This window comes from Sander lucioperca, chromosome 12 (genome assembly GCF_008315115.2).
Source record: "Sander lucioperca isolate FBNREF2018 chromosome 12, SLUC_FBN_1.2, whole genome shotgun sequence".
Lineage (NCBI taxonomy): Eukaryota > Metazoa > Chordata > Actinopteri > Perciformes > Percidae > Sander > Sander lucioperca.
In genome coordinates this window covers 20,825,753-20,850,427 of record NC_050184.1, presented here as the reverse complement: position 1 = coordinate 20,850,427, position 24,675 = coordinate 20,825,753, and the positions used below count along the sequence as shown (strand labels likewise).

Here is a 24,675-nt window from a genome sequence, read left to right as displayed (position 1 = left end):
ATGAACCAAAAAAGCTGTCGGGGGCTCAAAATAGAAAAAGAAAGGGGGAAAAGGAGATGGCATGTCAAGGGATGCAACAGCAGTTAAATAAGTGGATGGTGAAAGGCAACAGGTAGGACTTAAAGGTCCCATTAACATTAATATGAGATCCCCTAGCCTGTCTATGGTGCCCCAGTGGCTAAAAATGGTGATAGCTGTAAACCGAGCCCTGGGTATCAGCGCCATTTTGATGCTACTAAGCCATCACCTCCCGTTAGCATTCCATTGACTGACATTCATTTTGGCGCCACTTTGACAGCGAATAACTTTAACTTTTTTTTAATAACTTTCATCTGAAGTGTTTAAAGACTCTCTAGAGGAATTACCGTATAGTACAGGAGAAGCTTGCAGGCAGTTTCGACTTACATTCGCTGTTTAAGTGTAATTACTAATGTTAACTAGCATTTTAGTTAGTAAAAATTAGCCTTTGCCTATGTTATCTCCTTACATATATACGCTCTCCGTCTCTGTAAGATTGGGAATGAGTGAGATTTATCTTGGCACAGCTATCAGAAGACTTACAACTTTCAGACAGGTTGCTCACGTCACATCTATGTCTTCGAGCTCAGTTGGAGGCTGCGCAGTAACGCTCAGCCATCACTGGAAAAGTGCTTCTAATATCCTTCATAATCCTTAATATCCTTTAACAGACTAGCCTAGACTTCTCAGACTAGCTAGTGTTTGCTAACACTAGCAGCTAAAGTGGGGTTTACGGCTAGCTTAATGCAAACCAATATTGCTGATAACTACATTTAGATTTTGGTTAAACCCTATGGTACCAATCCCATGCATGACATATCTCAATTTTATTAAGGTAAAATAACAACTGGTAAATATAAGGTAGCATGTACAATAAATGACAAGAAGCTGGAAAACATAACTTATGCAATAACTCTGGTTTACCATGGAATCATTGATAGATTTTGTTTTACCATTAGCTGTTTATGTTAGCTGTGCTGTCAGACATATAGGCTATAGTTACATCTGTTGGGTGACATGGAAGCTGTAATTACAGGGTCACATCTCTCTCTCTCTTTAAAGGTCTGTGCTAAGTGGCTCTCCATATTTGTACTTTTTAAAATACAAAATGTGAATGTAATTTCAACAGCAGCACAACCTTACTGCATAATAGTTGTCTTATCTGATGCCATCACTAGGCTGATATAAGAATTGAATTTAGGCTACTATATTTAACAGTGAGTTCATTTCATTCATGTGTGAGGATGGTGGATCAGGAAAGACAGGGGAAGGCAACAGGTAGGTCTAACATTAGGTGTAGGGGGAGCCACTTGATACCAACAGATTCATTTCTTAATATTATTAATATGGAAAAACTAATGGACAATATGTCTTAGTGGAGAAAAACACAGGCAAGGAGTGAATGAGACAGACATGAGGTCGGCGATGGCATCAAGTAGAGATGAGACCAGTGATGACATCAGGTAGGAGTTCTATTAGTTAGACCACACAAAACTACATGTCCAGTATGGTTTGACGTTCTGTTGACCAACCTATTGATCAACCAGGGGTGATGATTAGGTTGCCAATTGTCACAATTTGGTTGCCATAATATAATTGTTGCTGCATACCCCTCTGACACTGTGTAGTTGCGCCCCTGGGTCCAGTGGTGAAGCACACCACCGAGGTGTGTGTGTGTGTGGTTTAATTTGTCTGCTCCGAAAAAAAACAAAACAATGTGATCACAAAAGCCTTTCATTGAAGTTTTGTGTTGATTTCAACGTGCAAATTTCAAATTGCAGGTGATAGCGGAGCTGATCATGTAACCTGCACATGACATATTATACAGTAAACCTACCTTATTAACAGGGCCACACGGAATCTGCAGACGCAGAAGTTTAAGCAGATTGTCCACAGATTTTAAACAAATTAAAATAAAACTCAGAATGTCAACACATCTCCACCCCAAGCAGATAAACTGTCTGCTAAATTCCAAAGATTTTCTTTCTGGATCACCGCTGAAAACTGTAATAAAATAGATTCCGTTTGGTTCTGCTTATTAAGGCTTTTTAGTGGATCATGTGCATGCTTTCAGTTGAAACGGGTACCCCTTAAAATGTAAAACCTTACAACTCTTACCTTAATGGAAAATGGATAAAGATGATTTTAAAGTATTTATTTAGGTATAATTATTAAAATGAGTGTTTAATCCACATGTGTTTCTCCGCTGTCTCTGAGGTGTTTGACTCCAGCTCTGCCGAACACCAGCAGGCAAAACACAGCTGTCATGGCAGCATATGATCCTAACACAGTCCTGAGAGCTGCCGGGAAGTCAGGATGTGATGTCACTGACTGTCCCCGCCCCAAATGGACGTAGACCAGCAGACGTATCTCAGCAGCCTGGTGACCCTGCAGCCAACAGTGGTATACACCTAATCAACAAAAAGGATATTTTAGTCAAAGAACTTGGAATAAAAAACAAACTATGTAAAAATAAAAGTTGTCACACCATGTTGAAATGAGACAAAAGCTGTGTTCGACACCGTTCAATTTATTCACTCACTCACTATTACCTATAGTGTTTATTAAATAGTGAACTATATAGCTAGAGAACGACCAAACGAGATTTCGGACACTCACTGAACATATCGTTGCGTCGGCAGATGCGCCGGTTATAACAGCCTCATGTTACAGCATCATGTAAACAAACTGAAACAAACATACTTCTAATACCTCCCTGAAACAAACCGAGCACTCAGGAGAATAGTAAAAGGTATATATGTTGCATGTTACATTTCCATGTCAGGAAAAAAAACTATACAATTCAAGAACAAAGACTGGGAGAAGAGGGTGCCATTTTGTGCCAGCAGGGTGTAGTTTCACTATATCAAAATGTATTACACAAAGTATCTTAAGGTGAGTAGCTAAAGGGCCAAAAAACCTTTCTTTTAAAGCAGGCATTCTCGTAAATCTTTAAATTTTTTGTTTTTAATCTTGTTTTACTCTGTAGCTCTTAATCAAAAGTGCTCTTCAAATAAAATGTATTATTACAGATTTCTCAACGTCTGGTTACCCCAAAGTAGCTTGTGAATTTGCAGCTAGATAGAAACAGACATCGATAATAACAAATTGCTTGTCCTGGGTGATAGACACAGGTTTAGTTTCATTACAGTAAAGAGCACTTGATATGACGTTATTGCTCGAATTTGATTTTGGAAACACTTTCCTTAACTGGATCAAACTATTACGTGTCAACCCTATAGTTGAGGTTCTGACAAATGAAGGGGTTACCCCCAAGGTTCACCTCTATCACCACTTCTGTTCATACTAACTATTGAACCACTAGCAATAGTAATTAGATAGTAGGCAAATACAGGGGATTGGCAACAGAGATCATAGAATAGCTCTAAAAACAATTAAATACATCCATACCAGCACTGTTAGATATAATTGGCCTGTTTGGTAGTATCTCCGGATCTAAAATAAATGCTTCAAAATCATCACTAATGCTGCTTAATAAAAATGAAAGACAGTATATAAACCAATACTATCAAGCTATCTAATTTTACATATTTGGGCATCAAAATAACACCTCATTTAGAAACTATAGCACTAACAAACTATAATGTATTATTGAACTCAGTACATAAATCTATAGCAAGGTGGATGCCCTTACCTATATGCATGAAGGGGAGAATTAATATGTTAAAAAGAGCAGTTGATACCTGAGTCCTGTGTTTGTGCAGGCTGAAACACCAGGTGGTGTCCGGTGTCTATCAGAAGCCTGGGGGGCATGGCGCTCAGGTTAAGAGCTGAGTGTTCAGATCGGTAGATGGGTTCAGACCCTCGGTCCCAGGCCACGGCCATGTTAGGTTGTGCCCCAGGACAGCCCAGGGTCAGGACATTGTCCGCAGGGTGGCTCAGGTAGAACACCGGCACCTCCACTCTCCGCGAGGCAGAACTACAACACAGAAACAGAGATTCAATACAGCACAGAAATTTTACTGCTGTACATATGTTTTACTGCTATACTGCAAACTGCAATGACACAGCGTGGATGCAACAGGAGAATATCTTTTTAGTAATAATTGATAATTATTTTTAATCAAACATTGTCACATGGTCTAAAAAGGCTTTGTGTGGTAGATTTAGCATGAATCACATTCTGTGAGCAGTGAACAAAATTCACAAACTTTAGGACAAGCTTTGTTGCAGTGTATTGGTAAGGCTCTACAGCAGAGATCTTCAACAGGAGGTCCGTGACCCCTAGGGGGTCCTTAGAGTTGCTGCAGGGGGGCCTCCAAATAATTGTTTGATGGTTTAAAAAAAAATTTAAACATGTCTGAAAATATTGAATGAATCCAACATATTAGTAAAGATAAATTTTGTTTTAGCTAATGTAAGCTATGGTATCCATAAGCTAGCCATCCACAGTTTCACACTACAGTTAAGCTTAAGGATTCACTGTGTCGCATGTTAACATTAAAACATCATGTATAAATATAAAATCATGCCAACAATTTTTATTTTAAAAGCTTAGTATTGTATGCACCACAAAAAGGTATGTGAAAAGGCTTTAGGCCGCCCTACACGTTATTGTAAGCACAGGTTATTATGCAACTCAATTTTATACAATATATGTAGTAAGGAGTCCCTGCTCCATTTATTTTTCAGCTGGGTGGTCCTTGACCTAAAAAACGTTGAAGACCCCTGCTCTACAGTATTGTCAGTATGGGAGCGTGTCTATGTTCACTCAGCTCTGTTTTCCCTCGAGCCTATGTTCCCTCAGACCTATGTTCCCTCAGCCCTATGTTCCCTCAGCACTGTTTTCCCTCGAGCCTATGTTCTCTCAGCCCTATGTTCCCTCAGACTTATGTTCCCTCAGCTCTGTTTTCCCTCAAGCCTATGTTCCCTCAGCCTATGTTTCCTCAACCCTATGTTCCCTCAGCCATCTGTTCCCTTAACCCTATGCTCCCTCAGCCCTATGTTCCCTCATCCCTATGTTCCCTCAGCCCTAACCCTAACCCCTAAACAAAGCTAATCAGTATTACTACAGCAATGAATACATGGCCACATATCCAAAACATAAAATTAGACCAAGGGTAGGGGTAAGTGGGCTGAGGGAACATAGGGACTAATTTTGATGCAGGGGAAATTTAAAATAAATGGGGAAACATAAGGCTGAGGGAACACAGGGCCTAATTTCGGGGGAAGTCCTTGAGGGAACATAGGGCTGAGGGAACATAGGGATGACCCCGTCAGTATAATATTTGTTCCCTGCAGCCCTTCTGTATGGTGTTAATGAATATTGCAGCTTTACACTTTTGGTCTTGCTTGAATATTGACTAATGAAATGAGTACAGCTTTTACACTGGAACTTCGAAAATCTCAGTGGCCTGCATTTATATGGTGCTTTTATCCAAAGCACAATTTCACCCATTCACACCGATGGCAGCTGGTCTGACCATCGGGACCAATTTGTTCACTTCAAAATGTGGACAACCTGCTCCACGTCCTGTCTTCCACATGTGCCTTTATATATTCTTTGTGCTTACTTGTACCCAAGAAATGCCATCAGAGCAAGGATTTTGGAGGATGGAGGAGCCTTAGTTTGACAAGTGACTTGACAGCTTTTGACCTCCAGCTTGGCTCCAATGCTGCTTCTCTTCAGTTGTCCAAACGCCCTCGGCACCGCCCCTGAGCCGCATGAAGCGACTGTCTGATTGGCCCGTCTGTAGCGCACATGCAGGTAGTGGGAGTGGACGTAGCAGAGTCCGACGCGAACCTGCTCTCCGGGTACTCCACAACGATCGCAGACTGACCAGGGCTGGAAGCTGGTGAAGACCTGGTACAGTGGCTGAGCAGAGCCAAGTCTTTTCTTTTCTTTCCTCTTCTTGCTCATACTTTCTGGAGTGAGCCTAAGAGCATCACATTTGAATTGGCATCACTTAAATCAGTGGTTCATCATGGATTTTTCATTCTTCAAAATAAATGAAAATAGGATGCACATTTGGAGACATCTTTACTATAAAACTGTCAATTTAGAAATCATAAGTTATTAAAGGGTAACTACTGTTTTTTTAACCTGGATTTCCCTGTGCATTTGTGTCTAATAGACTGATGTGACCAAAAATCTTTGAAATTGGTCCAGTGTTGAGCAAGATTGCAGTGACCGGCCGGCTTGATCATTGTCCACTAAAAGTGATTTTCGTTGCTAATGACAGGCTCAGATTGTTATTAAAAGTGTCTGATAACATCATGGATCTCACGAGGTGACTTCTTGTCCGAAGACAGCAGTGTGGAGAGTGGAACGCGAGTTGAAGAAAAAGGCGCTCAGGGAGTCTGTTGTTTTGGAAAAGGCTACAGAAATGATAGGCTCCTGTTATCTTTTTTATTTTGTTTGGGAACATTTTAGGCCTTTATTTGTTTAGGACAGCTTAGATTTGAAAGGGGAGAGAGAAGGGGAATGACATGAGGCAAATGGCCATAGGTCGGAGTTAATCCCGCGGCCACTGTGTCAAGGAGTAAACCTCTATATATGGGCGCTTGCTCTACCAGGTGAGCTAACCAGGCACCCAGGTTCCTGTTATCTTAAAGATTGTCAGTGCCATGGCTCTATATTTAAATGATTTCGACAATGTGGATGAGGTTGGTATAGTTTGATGACCACCTGTATTCATTTGAGCCAGAGTAGGCTGCTGTGCCCCTAAATGCTCAAAGAGTTCGTTGTGCCAGATATCTGTGGTCTGGATGTGTCCAGTGATATACCTCGGACACAACGCTGTGTCACCACATCAGAGGATTTCCCCTTCTAATCAACAGGGCTGTGAGACATGAGCAAATACAAACCATTGTTTGTATTGAAAATCTTTTAGATAACACAAAACCATGGATGTATTATAGCCTATTGACCGCATGAAACACTGAGCAGCTGCCAGCCCTCTCTCTCTCTCTCTCCACACCGCTGTCCTCGGACAAAAAGTCACGTCTTGAGATCGATAATGTTGTCAGACACTTTTAGTAACAAGTCATGAGCAGAAAAAGCACAATTGCCCCATTAGGTGTGTAAATGGGGTCCAGGTTGAAAAAAACGGTAGTTACCCTTTAAGAATCCTCTACATGTTTTGCCATGTTGATCAGTGTTTCCCATACATAGGTTTTACTTGGGGACCCACCCAGGTAGATAAAATCCTAATTCAATTTTCTTTCCAAACAGCGCAAACAGACCAGTTGCCTCCAGCCCGTCCCCCTCCCCCTCGCGAAGTTGCGTGCATGACAGAGTCAACGTTGCACTTGCTCAGAGAGGCTATCGTTATGTTAGTAGTAGCATGCTGCTAATGGTCTTGCAATGGGATTAATTTGTACTAATAAAAATATAGAAACAACGTGGCCATGCTGCTGTGAAAACTCCCCAAACGTCATTTATCAGTCTGGTTGTTACCCCTCTTCGCGGCAGTCTCCTCCGCTCCGTATCTTTATAACAGAGCTAGCTAATTGGATAGGGTGACTAGATTTCCTGGAACTAAAACCGGGACACTTTGCGCGTGACCGTAGTGCTCGTGCACGTACACACTTCGGCTTGTTAATGTGCCAGCCCAGGTCAGACATAGACACAGTCAGATTAGACACAATTTTGCCAACAGCACACGTAGGCCTACTGCTCACAACATAATGGGGTATCTCAGTTAATATTCATTAACGTTCTTGGTATGTAGCCTACATATCTAAGAAATAATATTAAAAGACATTGAGTGAGTTTCTTTATTTTTCAGAATTAAAGCATTCTTTTGGAAAATGCACCCACTGAACTTGCGAAAAACTTTGTGAAAAGGTATTTTTCATTGCATGGCACTAAACAAATTATTTGGAACTGCTGCTACAGGCTTGAACTAAAGTTATGGTAACACTTTATGGTAAGGGTACATGAATTATGAATTCATGCATGAATTAATTCATGATTTGTGCATTACTTCATGCCTTTATATCTTATGAATCATCAGGAATTGACATGAGTTCATAGCCTCTCATTCATGACCTCATGCATGAACAACACATCAACTAAAGCATTAGGTAAGGTGGGTACATCATTATGCACAAGTTGTGTTCAAATCAGAATTTGCGCAGTGATGACCACATTTTTTTGCAGAAAAATAAATAATCATGATCATGCTTAATAAATCATAATTCATAATGATGTGCCCATGTACCTATGCTTTAGTTGTGTTGTTCATGTATGAGGTAACGAATGACAGACTATGAACACGTCAATTCCTGATGATTCATGGGATATTAAGGAATGCAGTAATACATAAATCATTAATTACATAATGCATAATAATACATACATCAATTAATTCATGCATGAATTCATGATAATTCATTTACCTTTACCGTAAAGTGTTACCAGTGTTATTCTAACCAACAACACACACACACACACACACACACACACACATGCAATCTCATTTGATAGAGCAGATAGCTTCCCTATTGGAAACATTCATTTGGTATATTTGTTAGAGGAGTGAATTTGCTCAAGAATCAATTTGTTGGCTGAAAGCCTACTGTGAAATTGCGCCCAAGTGTCAGCAAAATTGGCCCGTGTGACAAGTAGCGCCTTTAACGTGGGAATGGTCATGCGGTTCCTCTCGTCAGTTTATGTGTTGTTCATGAGAGAAAAGATCTGCTCAACAGGAGCATTTGTGCCCGGTAGACACATGGCGAACTGACAAAAGAGACCTACATTTTTGAACGGAATCTCCCTGCTTTTGAAATGTGCGAACATTTCCACCCAGCATCGCTGTGTCCCTTTCACTGTCTATGGTTAAAATGAGACAGATAAGAAGAGGCATTGCAACAATGTTTACAAATATATATTGTAATGCTGGCTGCACAGATTATGCAGACGCAGACCGCTACAATTGACTGACACAGACACACATTGTTAAAACCCAAATGTTGGACGCTTTATTAGTCTTTCTACGTGGGTTTAGTTAATGATCGGGCTATAATAAGACCACGTTAGCTATGTAATCGCTGACAACCGGAACAATTTCATAGTGGTTGGTGTAAACCGGGCTATTTTAGCGTCCCGACAGGCTTTTCTCGGGATTCGGGACACACAACTGAAAATCAGGACTGTCCCGGTCAAACCGGGACGTCTGGTAATAGGTAACCCTATAATCGGAGCTAACTGGAGCTAACTGCTAATCAGAGCTAATTGTTGCTAACCGAGCCTTCAGTTCTCTGTGCCTGTGATTAACTGTATTTATGGACCCGAGCCCGAATAAAACTCATAATTTTATTAGATTGGCTGTAAAAGTTCACTACAACTCAGAGGTGTTTGAATGACAGAATAATGCACAGATGAGATCTACTGTAAATGAGTGCAACATGTATAGTACAGTAAAGCGTGTTGAGGATCCTCAAATCACGGATTAATACACTTCAAAAAACGAACAATGATCCAACCAAAGAAATTAACAAGAATTAACTTTAGATAGCCCTAGTCTTATATGATTTAACAGGAGTTAGGAGGGAACAGTGTTGAGATTAATAATAACAAAACAGAATAAAATACGAAAAAGTAGTACTATTTTACAGCGGTTTGCAATGATTCTCTTTTCCCCCACAATGCATTGCATTACGTCACGTTGGGGAGACGACAGACGAAAGCCCCATTTCTGTTCACTGTCTATGGTCTCGGTCTGTGCAACTGGTGTTGCAAAATATGGCTTTTGGTCTCGACCGAGTCCATGTGTCTTTATTATGTATAATAATATTGGAGGGAAAGTGAAACACAGCTTGGACGGGGATGCTGTTCGGCTTTTCACAAGTTTAGACAGCTAGCTACGCCAACGTTTGCTAACGTTAGCGCAACAGCGTTAGCCTAGACTGGCTAGCTAGGTAAATATTACGACTGCCTTCGGAGTTTCCTATATGTGCACCCACGTTGTCAACATAAGACATGTTGCGTTAGTGCTCTTTTTGTACCAATATGTAATGTAATTGTATTGAATGAAATGTGATGTTAAGTTTTGCTCCTACGAGATCGGTGGGTTTTTGTTACATACAAAGCTAACTGGCTATAGTTAGCCTGTATGTATGCTAGCGGAATTAGCTAGCTAACGTTGCGTAACCAGCCAACAACTTCGGCAATCGGCAGTAGTTTCGGTGAGCTAACCACGACAGTACTGTCGGCCACAATCAACTTCTGCTGCTAAAAGCAGTCAACCTGCAGTGATGTTTGAAATAGACACGCTTGTGGATGTGTTAGCTGTCGTGGTTAGCTTGCTGAAACTACTGCCAAAGCTGCTGGCTGGCACCGCAACGTTAGCTAATTCCGCTAGCATATACGCACAGGCTAACTATAGCCAGTTAGCTTTGTGTGTAACGTAAGAAAAACCCACCCATCTCGTAGGAGCGAAGCATAACATTTCATTCAATACAATTATGGTACAAAAGGAGCACTAACGCCACATGTCTTATGCTGACAACGTGGACGCAGATATAGGAAACTCAGAAGGCAGTCGTAATATTTACCTAGCCGTCTAGGCTAACGCTGTTGCGCTAACGTTAGCGAAACGTCGGCGTAGCTTTAGCTAGCTGTCTAAACTTGTGAAAAGCCGAACAGCATCCCCATCCAAGTAATAAATAAATACTAGTGTGTGTTATATCTAATATGCTGTTACTGGAGCTAGTAGGCTACCATCAAAACGTGAGATATCTAATCGAAAATGTGTTTACAACGTCGGGGGATTTCACAGGTGGGACTGGCAAGTTAGCCCATAGCTAGCATGATGCCTTCTATTTCTAGATCTAGCTAGATTACCAGTACTTATCTGAACTAACGACATGATCACCGTCACTAGATATAGAGAAAAACTTGACTTTCACTTGGTACTATTCACTGACAGTAAAAACACCTCTGCCTCATCCCAGTCAGTCACCATAGTTCTAGTACTAGGCTGAGGCACGTCTCCCCAACGTGACATCATCATTGAATTGCGTTAAAAAATCCAATAATGCCAAAAACGACAAAAACTGGCCTTTAACACTATTTGGAGACATTTTTAACAATGATATACATATGTTGAGTGCTTTATGTACCTATTAATCAACAGTGGTGGTTAACCATGGGCTTTAATAACTACCCTGAAATTGTGTCAGATGCCGCATAGTGTCGCAATATTTTCATCTGTATCTGTATGGTCTTATACTACAGCAAGTAAATGCTCAACCTGTGGGAAACACTGGATGTCCATAAATAATTGACTTTGGGTGTCAATACATGTTCACTGGACATCAGCGAATCAATTCTACTTAATCTGTAAAATAACACATTTTGTGTCAGTTTGACTGGTGTAATGTCATTGACTCTTTCTCGTCACCTCGGGGTGATGCTGAGCGTACGTGCCTCCTGGATGTCCAGGTCGTAACCATAGAAGTAGTCTTTGTGGGCGGAGCCGCAGATATAGATGCCGGAGTCGTCGGGCCCCGCTCTATAGATCAGCAGGCTGAAGAGACGGATGGAGAATCGACTCCTAAGGTCGCCGCTGTGAGGGACACGTTTAGTGTCCAGCAGCTTGTTGCCATGGTGATCAGTCAGGGCTCTGGTCTCCTTGGAGCTGCCCAGAGGTTCCCTGAAGAACCACACAACCGATTGGATCTGAAACACACAGGGAATTAAAGAACTCAAATAAATCTGCTGACAGTCAATGTTTTTCAGTTGATCAATACAGCAGAGACTCAAATTGATTTAACAGACACTGAGATTTAAGTCTCTGTTTTGGACGTTTTCTCATTCTCTCTTTTCTCCTCTGTTCTATCCAGCTCCGTTTAACTGCTTGATTTCTTCCTTTACATAGTTCTCATATTTCTTTGTCTTCTACAAATCCTACTTGTCTGTAAAGCTGATGGGAAGCTGCAGCAGCAGAGCAGCTTGAGAACAACTCCAGCCACAATACACAGCTGGTATTGTATGATGAAATTAGGTGTTTCCTTGCACTGTTATGTTAAGCTAAATACATCACACAAATACTTGTTTCCCATTGATGTGACTCACTCAACCATATATTAACTCTTTTAGGATCACATCCTCTCTCTGTGTCTTTTGGTAAAAAGCCATGATATTAGTATTGTCGTGAAAAACTGGACTGTGTGCAAAAAGCTAGTGTTTAAGAGAAGTAATGTAACTGTGTACATGTTCGGACGCTGTTCGCTGCTATAAGCCATATCCTAAGGTGGCCGACAGGGGCAAACGCCCTGCAACTTAAGAAAACACATGCAAATAGACATTCAGCAAACGCGCTGCAAATACACACAACATAACCAAATACATAAACGCGCTGCAAATAAAAAACGATGCAAAAAGAAAAGCACACAAACCCCGAAAACAAATGCAACAAAAAAACGCTGCATCCAGATTACACAACGGAAGTTCTCCAGGCTTCTAGAAGGAGCAGCTAAGTGGAACAGCTTGATTTTCGACCCCACAGTCTCCGTCCTTCATTTTACAGTCGAATGGTGGCTAGAACGGCTCCGGGTCAAACGTCAATATGGAATGGATTAATCTGCGTTAATCTGCGTTATTTTTTTTAACGCGTTATTTTTTCTCAGATTAATTAATCGAAATTAACGCGTTATTTTGACAGCCCTAATTATTATTATTAATAACATAATATAATATATTAATAATATACAGTCTATGCTCCTGTCTCATGCCCTCCCGGCTGGTGCAGTCCCCGATCATCGACTATTCAAAATAAAAGGTCGCGTCTGGTCCGCTATGTCTTCGTACTTTGGTGTTTTGTATGTTTTTGAACTAAACAGTACGGCAATCATGCTAATGAATACAATAACTTTTTCAGCAGATGTCTTACTTACAACACGATGGAGTTAGCAAAGCAGTTTTGTGTTTATGTATGCGGGCGGGATTTATTCAGTTTGATAAATCCCACGGTAAATTGGCTGGTTTACTAAACAGGGAGGGACTATAAATCCTGTCTGTTTTTTGTTTTTTGTATTTCAAGAGCAAATTGCTCCACAATATGAATACAGATTGATCACTTATTTTGTTGGTAACCGTTGTTGTATAATCACAATATTACACTTGAGGAGGCCTACACTTCAGTGATGCGCCTTTCGGACCTCGAAATTAAACCCTCTCATGTAATATGGCTTAAACAAACGTCAACATTAAACGCTGATGCAGTTTTAAATGTTTTATCACCACGAGTTTACAGACGTCTCTGCTGATTGAGCATCACCTGTGACCTGAGCCGAGACACACCCACCAAACAAGAGAAAACATATCTCAAACATAGACTTAATATTTACAGTCTATGATCTCAAAGCAGTTGCACACCGTTTCACAACGGTGCACACCGTTCTGAGATTGAACGTGTCCGGGCTCTCTCTCTGTCTCTCTCTCTCTCTCTCTCTCTCCCCGTGGGGTCGAAAATCAAGCTGTTCCACTTAGCTGCTCCCTCTAGAGGCCTGGAGAACTTCCGTTGTGTAATCTGGATGCAGCGTTTTTTTGTTGCCTTTGTTTTCAGGGTTTGTGTGCTTTTCTTTTTGCATAGTTTTTTATTTGCAGCGCGTTTATGTATTTGGTTGTGTTGTGTGTATTTGCAGCGCGTTTATGTATTTGGTTGTGTTGTGGTATTTGCAGCGCGTTTGCTGAATGCTGCGTATGTGTTGTCAAATTAATTAAGTTGTTTTTCTTTTTGCATCGCTTCTTTTTTCGGGGTTTGTGTGCTTTTCTTTTTGCATCGTTTTTTATTTGCAGTGCGCATTAATGAAGTTGTTTTCTTCATTTGCTTGTGTATCGTATATTTGCATGTTTTTTCTTAAGTTTCAAGGCGTTTGCCCCTGTCGGCCACCGTAATATCCAGACATATCTGGTCTTATGCAGTTTTTCGGTCTTTTCGCGGTGCTTTTTCTGGCCCAGAATCGCCCCAGAAGTGCAAATAAACGTAATCTATACACATCTAAGAATCTACGTGTGGATTTTCATATATGTACATGAACATTTACATGTCAGATTAGTATATGATGATACTTTGATGAGAGAAAGCAGAAGGCTTGGGCGACGCTCAGGTAGCGTTAAAAGTAAATGATATTATGTTAAAAAGATATTCCTTTAGAAGGTAAAAGTTACACTTTAGTTTGACATTAAATGAATTGTAAACATTACAAGATAATTCATACTCATTTGAACTGATATTCTGATAGAACAAAAATTGTCAGAGCATGTCCCTACAAAATGATACTTGAACTCTCCAACAGCACATCAATGCATTTCAATGAACTACTGTACGACATTCTTTGACCTGCAATTCACCAAACCAATTCTTACTGGGATTATTTTCAAGGACAGTACTCATTCAACAAGCTATCAGTCCAAAACTGTATATCTGACCAATTATATTTTAGTGAATCACTTTGTTTCAAGCATGAATGAATAATTAAATGTGCTTTCAAAAAGCGAGCGGTTGTCCCTGGATCAGAGGTAGCCGAAAGATTAAAGAAGCATTACACAGACATAAATGTAGTCTCAAAAAACAAATTTTATCGAAAGTGTTTAGCTGTTCATTGAGCGTAAAACACGGCGGCGCTAAGCAATAACGGTGCCTCTGCAAAATAGCCTCAGGAAAGAGCTTATTTTAGTGGAACATGTGTACGTTGCAACAGAAAGCTCAGATTGGACAGATAGTCTAGTTGTCTCGATTTACACTGCAGAGATCTGAGGAGCAGTTAACCATAGTCCTCATAAATCCACCCGAGTTTAGAACGCCAACACAAAGAAAGAGGAAGGTGATGGACATCCGGCCGAAAATGAGGGACATCCGGTGGAATTTCTGGCGGCACCGGAGCAATCCCCTAAATTAATCTATGTCAATATATACTAGCACATCACTGACCTCTTGTGGTTTGCATTGGCATGGCAGCTCCACAGTGACTCCGGACAGGTAGGCAGCGTTGGTGAAAGTCAGGAAGGCAGGGCACGCTTTTCTAGCAAACACATCCTGCTTATCCTCGGGAGCCTCATAGCTCCACACATCAGGACACAGGAGGAGGAAGAGGGGAAGGAGGATGGGAGAGGAGGATGGAGGAGGCATTCGGCTTCACTGAGGATTAAGAAGGTTCTTACAAGTTACAAAAGTCAGGACTTCAATAAAGTATTTCAGCACAAACACAGACAAATCTCCAGTGTGTTTGGTCTGTCTTATTTCACATCTGAAGAATAAAAGTGGAACAAAGTTACTTTCAAAACACAACAGCTTTGATGGAATCTGATGAGCTCACGAAGGACTCGTCTTCTGTTGTCAACGCAAACATCTTGATGTCAAAGGCCAGTCTTATTCCACTTTCTGACATAGCACAAACTCTAGTGAGATGTTCTCAAAGATTTATATTGTCTTTATGTCCTGTGTTGGCTACATTAGAAGCAACAATCCTGCTTGTATCTCCTTTGTTCTGAGGCCATTCTGACTAAATTTGCTTTTCCTTTCTTCCTCTCAATAAAATTAAACATCTTTATTCTCTTCCTGCTGTTTTTTTGATGGAATAGACCAATTTGGTCAAAACAGGTCTATGTAGACAAACCTTAGCTGGGCTTGGCGGTTGGTTGCTATGGTTACAACATGGAACTTGCATTATAATAGTTCTGTTGGTTAAAAATTGTCACAGAAGCATAAATGAACCACAACAACTCTGCAAAGCTACATACAATCACAGTTTGTAAATGTTGCACAGTCATGCTTTGTCTCTGTCACATCATGCTAGTTTATTATAAAAAGGTGCTACTTTTTTCGGACCTGTTGGACAAACACGATATGCTTCTTATTGTCTTTTGGTGTTAAGCTCTAGGGATGACTCTGGGTCGGTCAGTCCACCAGTTTTGTCCAGAATGAAATATCTCTACAGCATCCTGTAGAGATGTTATAGTCTGCAGCATTGCCATGAAAAAAACAAACATAGTTTGCCTCAGGAAAAGCCATTGTGCCAGAGCTACACACAGCTCATAAGCCACACTTCAGTTTGTTGGTGTGAGGTGAGTTCTGTTTCATACACTTAATTCATCCTGCACGTCTTCACAACACTGCTGCAGGAGTTAAGCTGCAGGAGGGTGATGCTGTAATATTATAGAGAAGAAATAAATGAGTGCAATGAAGCGGCTCCCTGCTGAGCTGCAGAGTCTGTGTGTCATCAGGCCTCTGGCAAAATGACTGAACACAACACACTTCTGACCAACTTCACCACCTGAAGACACAAACAAGACTCGTATGATGCAAGCTGGCAGCCTTGGCTGAAGGCATGCACTGAGAGATGCTTTTACTGCGGGAGTGTGTGTGTGCGTGTGTAAACATTGGGTACAATAGTTTCAGGGTGGAATTTTCCGAACTATAGAGAATGTGACAGGGCAGCAGGATGACTAAGTGTGTGTTCAGAGGGGTAAACACTTCAGATGACAACTACCTGTTTTCCATTAACAAAATTGAATTTAATTCATTTCCAAAACAACAAAAATCACATGGCCTGTGTCGGACCCAGTCTATTTTTGACAAGCACATGCTTCATTTGGTAATCGCCATCAGTAGTGTTTCAGGTATATTTTTCTAGCTAACAAATGTCCTTTGTTTTAACTAATGTCTCCTTTTGAAACAAAATGTTGCAGTCACACAACAACAAATAAAAAAATGGGGTCCTTTTACACCTACGTCTTTTTGTCCAGACTTTCAGACTTTTAATTTTTATCTGACCCAAAATTACAGGTGTGAAACCTCCCCCGGACCACAGTCTGGACCAAACAGACTAAATTTGATCCGATGAAATGAGGTGGTCTCGTTCCAGATCAAACCAAACTATGGTCCGGTTCATTTCCAATGTGAAAGCATTTTTTTGGATGGTTCGGACTTTCGGACTAAATACAGGAAGTTCTGGCAGGCTATCGTCGCGTTATAAGCGAAGCATAGCTCCTTTCAGGAACAGCTCAGTGCTTAGTGTGTACATGGTGGTAGAGCGGTCGCCTACCAATCGGAAGGTTGGTGGTTCGGTCCATGGCCCTGCAGTCCCATGTCGAAGTGTCCTTGGGCATGACACTGAACCCCAAATTGCTCCTGATGCTGCGCCATCAGAGTGTGAATGTGTGTGAATGTTTATATGATAAGCAGGTGGTACCTTGTATGGCAGCCTCGGCCACAGTGTATGAATGTGTGTGAATAGTGAATGGTGCCTGTACTATGTTAGAGCACTTTAAGTATTCGTTAAGACTAGAAAAGCGCTATATAAATACAGTCCATTATATTTAGTGTGTGGTTGAGCAAGAGAGTGACAGTGGATGCCCTCAGAGCAGACAGCTGTCAGCTATCAGAGCAGAGAATAAATTAGCAGTTTACTTGTTAAGTGGTAGTAAATGTACAGTGTAGGTTTCAGTTTGTCTCTGAATAAATGCTGCAGCTCCTCAAAACCCAAGTATCCGTGTCTTGCTTCTCAACAACACAACAAAACAAAAAGAGCTGAGGTAGCACGGGGAGACCAGCAGCAGAGAGACGATACGAGAGGACGGCGAAGCCCGTCTTCAAACCAATCAATTACAAGTATCAGGAGACGCAGCTCATGTATGTGATGATGACAGGACGTAGTTATGTCATGTATAGTTCTTCAGTGCACTTGTATAACTGCTATGTGACACCAAAACTAACCGGATCAAATGTATATAATGTAACAAAAACATGAACCTTTGGGTTTAACACAATGACGATAGAGAAGCGACCAAGCAGCTTTTTGTTTACATTCAACAAGCCGGCCACCGAAGCACAGCAACCCGTTGATGACGCTGTCACTGCTACGTCACCCGGATCGTTGGTCTGATTGGTTGAAGGACTATCCAATTGTGTACAGAGTCATTTGAACTATACCCGTTGATCACGCCTTTTGTGCAGAGAAAATACAGAGCATACTCCCCAGATTAATGTTCAATCTTATAAGATTGAGCTTAAAATTAATTAAAATTGCATAATAGTGACATCCTAAACAGGAGTTCAGAATTTGCACCTGCTATTTTGTTATTTTGTTTCTAGCAATAGTTTGTTTCTGCATCGAGTTTGTAGATCAGAAACACATGCAAACACTAGTGTCCAGGAAACAATAGACCAGGACAGACACTTTGTAATTTGTTGTCAAATTCAAATTTTATATTTTATTATGGAAAAGAAATCTACTTTAATCCACTTTAACCGTACTCAAATAAAAGTGGTTTGCCGTGTGGGGACCAGTCACACGGGAGGTGAGTCCCTGCAATGTGACTGTGTGAACAGACTGTTGTCCCCACAATGGGATGTATACAGGCACGCACACATCCCTGTGTGTCTGCACTATACACATACACACATCCCTGTGTGTCTGCACTATACTTATGCAACAAATTTACTCAAAATAAAATGACAAAATGCAAGCAAACAAGACATGCAAGTGTATTCTGCTCTGACGCCCCTATCAGCAGGATCACTGCTATGTTAGGTTTTGGTTTAGTGTAGGGACAGAAATGACTTTGCTAAGGCTAGGTTTTGTCATGGTTTAGGTTTAACTATTTTATTATATTATTATATTGTTTTGTTAAAGTAAGGGAACCTTTTCTGCTTACCTGTACTTTCTAATATGGTATTAAGTTGTAACTGTTGCTTTTCAGGTAGAGTGACCTGGATTAGTTAGAAAAGTTATTTATTAGCATTAACCCTGATTATAAGTCTAAGTGTGTGTGTGTGTGTGTGTGTGTGTGTGTGTGTGTGTCTTCACTGTGTGAGCACTGCTTTGCATTTAGTATTGGCAGGTTTGAGCTGTTCTAAAAAAGTAAATAATTGTCCTACATAGTTTTCATTGAATTATGACATAGTTAAGGCTAACAGAAATATAAAATACATATAACATTGCATTGTATTTCACTTTCTTTCTTTGTTTGATTTCTTTTTAAAATAAATCTTCCATAAAGACGGAAGTTAACATAATCCAAGGACAACATGAAGACTGCATGTTTTTACCTCTGTACCCTGCACCAGCGTGTTAGGTCTGACCGCTAGCTACAAATTGTCCAATATCAGGTACCATAACACTTCAGCCCAACTTGTTCTTCTCCCATCATCTCAACCATGAAATCACAGAATTCATTGAAGCATAAAATGTTTTCCTTCCTATATTTATCTCCCTCTAAACCTCTTACTCTTCTGCACCATCCTGTGTAGGCTACACCCTGTAAACTCTACATGACATTCAGACATGTTTATATAACTGACATTTACTCCACTGTTAAAGTTTAATCTAATTACATCTAATATGCAGCCTTCTCACCTTGCACTGGTTTCTCCTCCTGCTCCCTGTTGGATTTCACAATTAAGTTGAATGTCAGTTCAGCGAAACAAACATTTTCTTTTTGAAAAATGACTTTAGTACCTTCTGCCTTCTCTCTAATTTGAATTATGTAACCTATTCCCTACAAATCTCATTCTTACAACATTATTGCAGACCATGTTTAATTCATACCATCAGTTTTTAGATTGATTTAATTTCTTCCAGACAGCCACTGACTTCAATTCATTTCTAGGAACATTAAATTGCAGACGTGCCAAAATTGACCATAAGTGGCCTGGACTTTATTGCTTTATATAAACACTTTATTGGTGACTCAGACTCAAACACTGGGGACTTGAGGCTTGACTCTGATTGTACAGTAGGTGACTCGACTGGAACACTGGGCCAAACAAAAAGATCACAATAGACGATGAAACTTAAAAAAACAAGTGAAAGTATCGCTTCATGTCATATGGTGCCCCTAAAAATAATGAAACAGGGTCTTCAAAATTGTAACTTTAAGGTTTGGTAACAACCACTGTCATGGTTAAAGAAACAGTTGACCGTTTGTAGGAAAAGGGATGCAAACATAGGCATTCTGTGTTTAAATCTGACGTTTTGTCGACCCACCCATCCACGCTGACCATCCTCTGTGGACTTTGTCACTCTGAAGAATGTCACCCAACTCCTTCCTTTGCTCCCGACCGACAAGAGTCAAAATTCCTATGGCCCGGGGATTTGTGCTGGAACAAGTGATGCTGTTTCTATGGTCGTGGAGGAAGAGGATGACAAGGCTTTCATCATCTCCAGCGAATTTCAAAGCTCTGCATGATGATTTTCACAGCCTTCTGAAATAAAGCAAAACCAACGGCTGCATCAATGTAGAAAATCAATTTAAGAATATAAGGTACCACTGGTGTTGTTCTTTCAGTGTTATCTAGGGAGGAAAAGAAAACTGAAAATCCTAAAACATAACCACCTGTCATTTCCTGTTCCTGTGCATTAAAATCTTCAAAGCTTTCCCGAATGTAAACTAGGGACCTTCTACTGGATAATTTTGCGGTTTAAAGTTGCCTTCCATTAAACTTGCTCTTGTCTGCACATTTTATTCATGAGAGAGTTTGCTCAACCACTCACATGTCTGTGAGTGTGCATTCAGTGCAGGGTTTGATTAGATTTTGGATTGGACCGCCAGACTTTATTTATTGATCTCTCCGCCCTCTGCCTTTTGTTTATTACCTCCAGCTGTTCTTTAAAGATTCAATAAAGGGAGCCTGACAACAAACTCAGAGAACTCAAACAGATGCAATCAGGAGGTCTCAGACAATGCTGCATTACCTTTAAAGCAGCACTACTTTTAGCCTCATAAATGGAGAACTTTGTTTGCTGAATTTAAATTCTGGTGTTGGGTACTGGAAGGGCAGGACATCTGATCTGCATGCAAAAACAATTTTTTAAAGATCAATACGACCGTCCTTCTAGCAGGACGTGTCCAGAGAAACCCGGACTGATCAATATTAGATGTTTTTTTCATAGTCCTGCCTTTGGTATGATTTTGTATTGAGCTGAACCCTCACCCTTTCCCTATTTCGCCTCTGTAACTTTGTAAAAACCTAAAACCTGTGTGGAGTTGATTTTAGTATCAAAATCTGTGCAGCAGAACCTCTTCTATTATTTCAGTATATCTTTGTTTTATTCAACCTGGACCCCATTTCCCCATGCATGTGTGTCTAATAGACTGAAAAATATTTGAAATTGGTCCAGTATTGGAGCAGTCGGGGAAAAGGCATTCAGGGGGTCTGTTGTTTTGGAGTAGGTTACAGATATTATAAGCTCCTGTTGTCCTGAAGATTTTCAGTGCTGTGGTTCAATATTTAAATGATTTCGACAATGTAACTGTAACTGGTTTTCATTATAGTTCGATGACCACCTGTATTCATAACAACACAAACCTATAATTTTCTGTTGCCTAGCCCAAAACAAAAAACTACTGGATTGCCTTTTTCCTTGACTCACTCCATACCGCTGTCTTCGGACAAGAAGTCACCTCATGAGATCGATGTTGTTTTCAGACACTTTTAATTACAATCTGAGCCTGTCAGTGGCAAAAATAATCACTCTTAGTGGATAAAAATCGAGGGTGCACAATTGCCCCATTCGGTTACATTTCAGCTCGGTTTGCGCCAGCCGGTCATGCGCCGGCCGGTCACTGCGATCTCGCTCAATACTAGACCAATTTCAAAGACTTTTGGTCACATTCGTCTATTAGACATAAATGCATGGGGAAATGGGGTCCATGTTGAACAAAAAATAAATAAAAATACCCCTTAAGCTGCTTTGATCAAAGGCCGGTGAGAAGAGGTTCTGTTGGAGGAGGAGGTGCTCATTCATTCTCCACACTTAACCATTTCCCAGCTGTTAGGGAAATTATGATGCATACTTTCCCTCTTGTTATTATTAAACAGTTTGCATAGAATAATATTATACTGAATACCAGTGTTGGGCAAGTTACTTTTAAAAAAGTAATTAGTTACAGTTACTAGTTACTTCTTCCAAAAAGTAACTAAATTAGTTATTCAGTTACAAATTAGGAAAGTGTAGTGCCAGAGCACATAAAACCTTTCAGACCTGACAACGCCACCTCCTATTGAGGGTCAGGAGGAACCCTTTGAACCCTTTACTATGTTAATTAGTGTGTCGTGTGACCAACTCTAGTTCTCCCCTAACAGGAACAATTAACTGAAGGCAAATATTGTAAAAAAATACGTTTGGTTTTATTACAAAAAGTTTAAAAGAATCCCAATTAAAATAGCAAGGGCAGATTAATAAAATAATAAATTAGATGGCAGATACATGTGGTCTTACTCTCCTCAAAGTAGGAAGGTCGGGTCAGCATGCGAACACTTCTCCGGGAGACGACTGTGGGAGACAGAAAGAGGAGACAGAAGGCCCAGCACCGACAAGGACATGCACTACACACTTATTTCTACACGATTCACTACAAAATATAATGCAAGATTCACTACAAACTATCAGGCTAGTCACTACAAAATATACAGTGTTAAGGCTACATACACACCGCAACAGAGTGTCACCCAGTGCAGTCTCACCACGAGGAGGCAGTGTGTTGACATGGACCCAGCCTGGATCAAGCTGTGAATATACACAAATCGAGGAGAGCAACCTACGTTAAAACTTCCATCAACAATATCTCTACAGACCACTTGTAAATGAAATCACAAAAATTAATCGACCAAGGCAAATAAACAAAAGACACAAAATGGTAAAATAACCGTAGAAAACAGTGACTGGACTGGTCCCCTTTGCAAGAACACAACAAACTCCTATAGCACAGTTAATGCAGGAGGAGGGAATTTCCAAAGCAGTATTTTCCAGAGCTCTACAGCCACAGCAGCTCATTAGTCACGTCAGTGGTAAACGTCAATTAGCTCCAGTTCACTCCGTGAAGGATGGGAACTTGCGCCTGGCTATCACCCTGCACGACAGGAGAATCCACACAACGCAGTGCGCTCAGCGAGAGGTAAGGGACTAATGACTGAACCTGATAAGCTTTTTTATCACTTCCTGATTGGCAACAGGTCACATGACCACATGTACAAATCAGCTGGTTTCCCACAAAAGTAACTAGTTACTTCAGAAAGTAACTATTGCGTTACTTTCAATACATTTTTAAATGCTCAAATGTGACCCCCACCTCCACCTACCCCTCTTTAATGGAACTTAAAATACATGTGCATGTTCATTTATTTATGATAAATCTGAATATTATAATGAAATGGACACTTAATACAATACATTATTAACAGAAACAATGTACACAAATCTAAACTATTTTAATGTTGCTGTGGGACAAAGTGAGACTAGCCTCCAATCAAATGCCATGTATGTAGATATTATGTTTATATAATTCAATTCAATTCAATTTTATTTATAGTATCAAATCATAACAAGAGTTATCTCGAGACACTTTACAGATAGAGTAGGTCTAGACCACACTCTGTAGTTTACGAAGCCCCAACTATTACAGTGGTTGCCTCAAGAGCAAGCATTAGCAGTAGCTATTGCGACAGTGGCAAGGAAAAACTCCCTTTTTTGTTAGGAAGAAACCTCGGACAGACCCAGACTCTTGGTAGGCGGTGTCTGATGGCACCAGTTGGGGGAGTGGTGAATGGTGGCAATAATAGTCATAATAAAGATAGTGAAACAGTGATCACAATGGTAGTCGTAGTAGTTCATGTCATAGTAGGGTACAGCAGGGCGTTACGGGGTGTAGTGTGGCTCAGCAGCCTGGGTGGACGCGGTTGGACGCAGCAGGACGCAGTCGGACACTGCGGGGAATCGCAGAGCGTAGCAGGGTGTAGTAAGTCCATAGCGTCAGCTGCACCCAGGACCCCGGTGTAGGTGCCACCCAATTCCAAGGCGATGTTCTGGGTGAAGAAGAAGCAAAGGGACTCCGGGGAGAAAACTCCCCAGAGCTAGGTTAGTAACAAGCATTTCTGGGACTAAGATGCACACAAAAGGAGACAAGTGAAAAGAGAGAGGAGGGAGCAGCTCATTGTGTCCTTGGAAGGAGCTTCCGACAGCAGTCTAGAGTTATAATAGCATAACTAAGAGAGGCAGGCTAAAGAGAGGGGCCCTGGACCGGGCTCATACTCTCCCCTGCCGGAACGGGCTTGTACTTCCTGCCTCCCTCTACTCTACTCTACTATGCTGCAACTCCTCACTCCCTAACTATAAGCTTTATCAAAGATGATGGTTTTCAGTTTATTCTTAAATGTGGCGACGGTGTCAGCCCCCCGAACCCAAGTTGGGAGCTGGTTCCACAGGAGAGGAGCCTGGTAGCTGAAGGCTCTGGCTCCCATTCTACTTTTAGAGACTCTAGGAACCACAAGTAGCTCTGAGTTCTGGGAGCGCAGTGCTCTAGTGGGACAATAAGGTACTAAGAGCTCTTCTATGTATGATGGTGCCTGACCATTTAGTGCTTTGTAGGTCAGGAGAAGGATTTTAAATTCAATCCTGGATTTTACAGGAAGCCAATGCAGAGAAGCTAATACAGGAGAAATGTGATCTCTTTTGTTAGTTCTTGTCAGAACACGTGCTGCAGCATTCTGGATCAGCTGGAGGGTCTTGAGGGACTTATTTGAGCAGCCTGATAGTAAAGAATTACAGTAGTCCAGCCGGGAAGTAACAAATGCATGGACTAGTTTTTCAGCATCGTTTTGCGAGAGGATGTTCCTGATTTTGGCAATGTTACGAAGATGGAAAAAGACTGTTCTTGAGGTTTGTTTTAAGTGGGCGTTAAAGGAT

At 40.9% G+C, this 24,675-nt stretch overlaps 1 protein-coding gene and 1 long non-coding RNA gene across 2 annotated transcripts; one reads left to right on the top strand and one right to left on the bottom strand.

The window, feature by feature from the left end:
• Positions 1-2,166: 2,166 nt before the first annotated feature.
• Positions 2,167-15,616, bottom strand: LOC116059078 (Ig-like V-type domain-containing protein FAM187A). The gene is made up of 5 exons (XM_031312070.2): positions 14,922-15,616; positions 11,388-11,665; positions 5,553-5,915; positions 3,723-3,958; positions 2,167-2,429 (listed from the first exon to the last, which is right to left on the bottom strand). The coding sequence occupies exons 1-5, from the start codon at positions 15,117-15,119 to the stop codon at positions 2,203-2,205; spliced, it is 1,302 nt and encodes a 433-aa protein (XP_031167930.1). The 5' UTR covers positions 15,120-15,616; the 3' UTR covers positions 2,167-2,202.
• On the top strand, positions 6,093-21,841 carry LOC118496529. The gene is made up of 3 exons (XR_004899095.1): positions 6,093-6,104; positions 10,939-10,941; positions 21,763-21,841. It is a non-coding gene; the product is annotated as an uncharacterized LOC118496529 (long non-coding RNA).
• Positions 21,842-24,675: the final 2,834 nt, after the last annotated feature.

What these genes read in the sequence shown, in the direction of transcription:
- LOC116059078 (XM_031312070.2), bottom strand. Translation starts at nt 15,119, where the DNA reads ATGCCTCCTCCATCCTCCTCTCCCATCCTCCTTCCCCTCTTCCTCCTC. An exon ending in GCCAATGCAAACCACAAGAG is followed by an intron (nt 11,666 to 14,921) that starts GTCAGTGATGTG and finishes TGTGTGTTTCAG; the next exon opens with ATCCAATCGGTTGTGTGGTT. An exon ending in TGCACAAACACAGGACTCAG is followed by an intron (nt 2,430 to 3,722) that starts GTATCAACTGCT and finishes TTTGTTGATTAG; the next exon opens with GTGTATACCACTGTTGGCTG.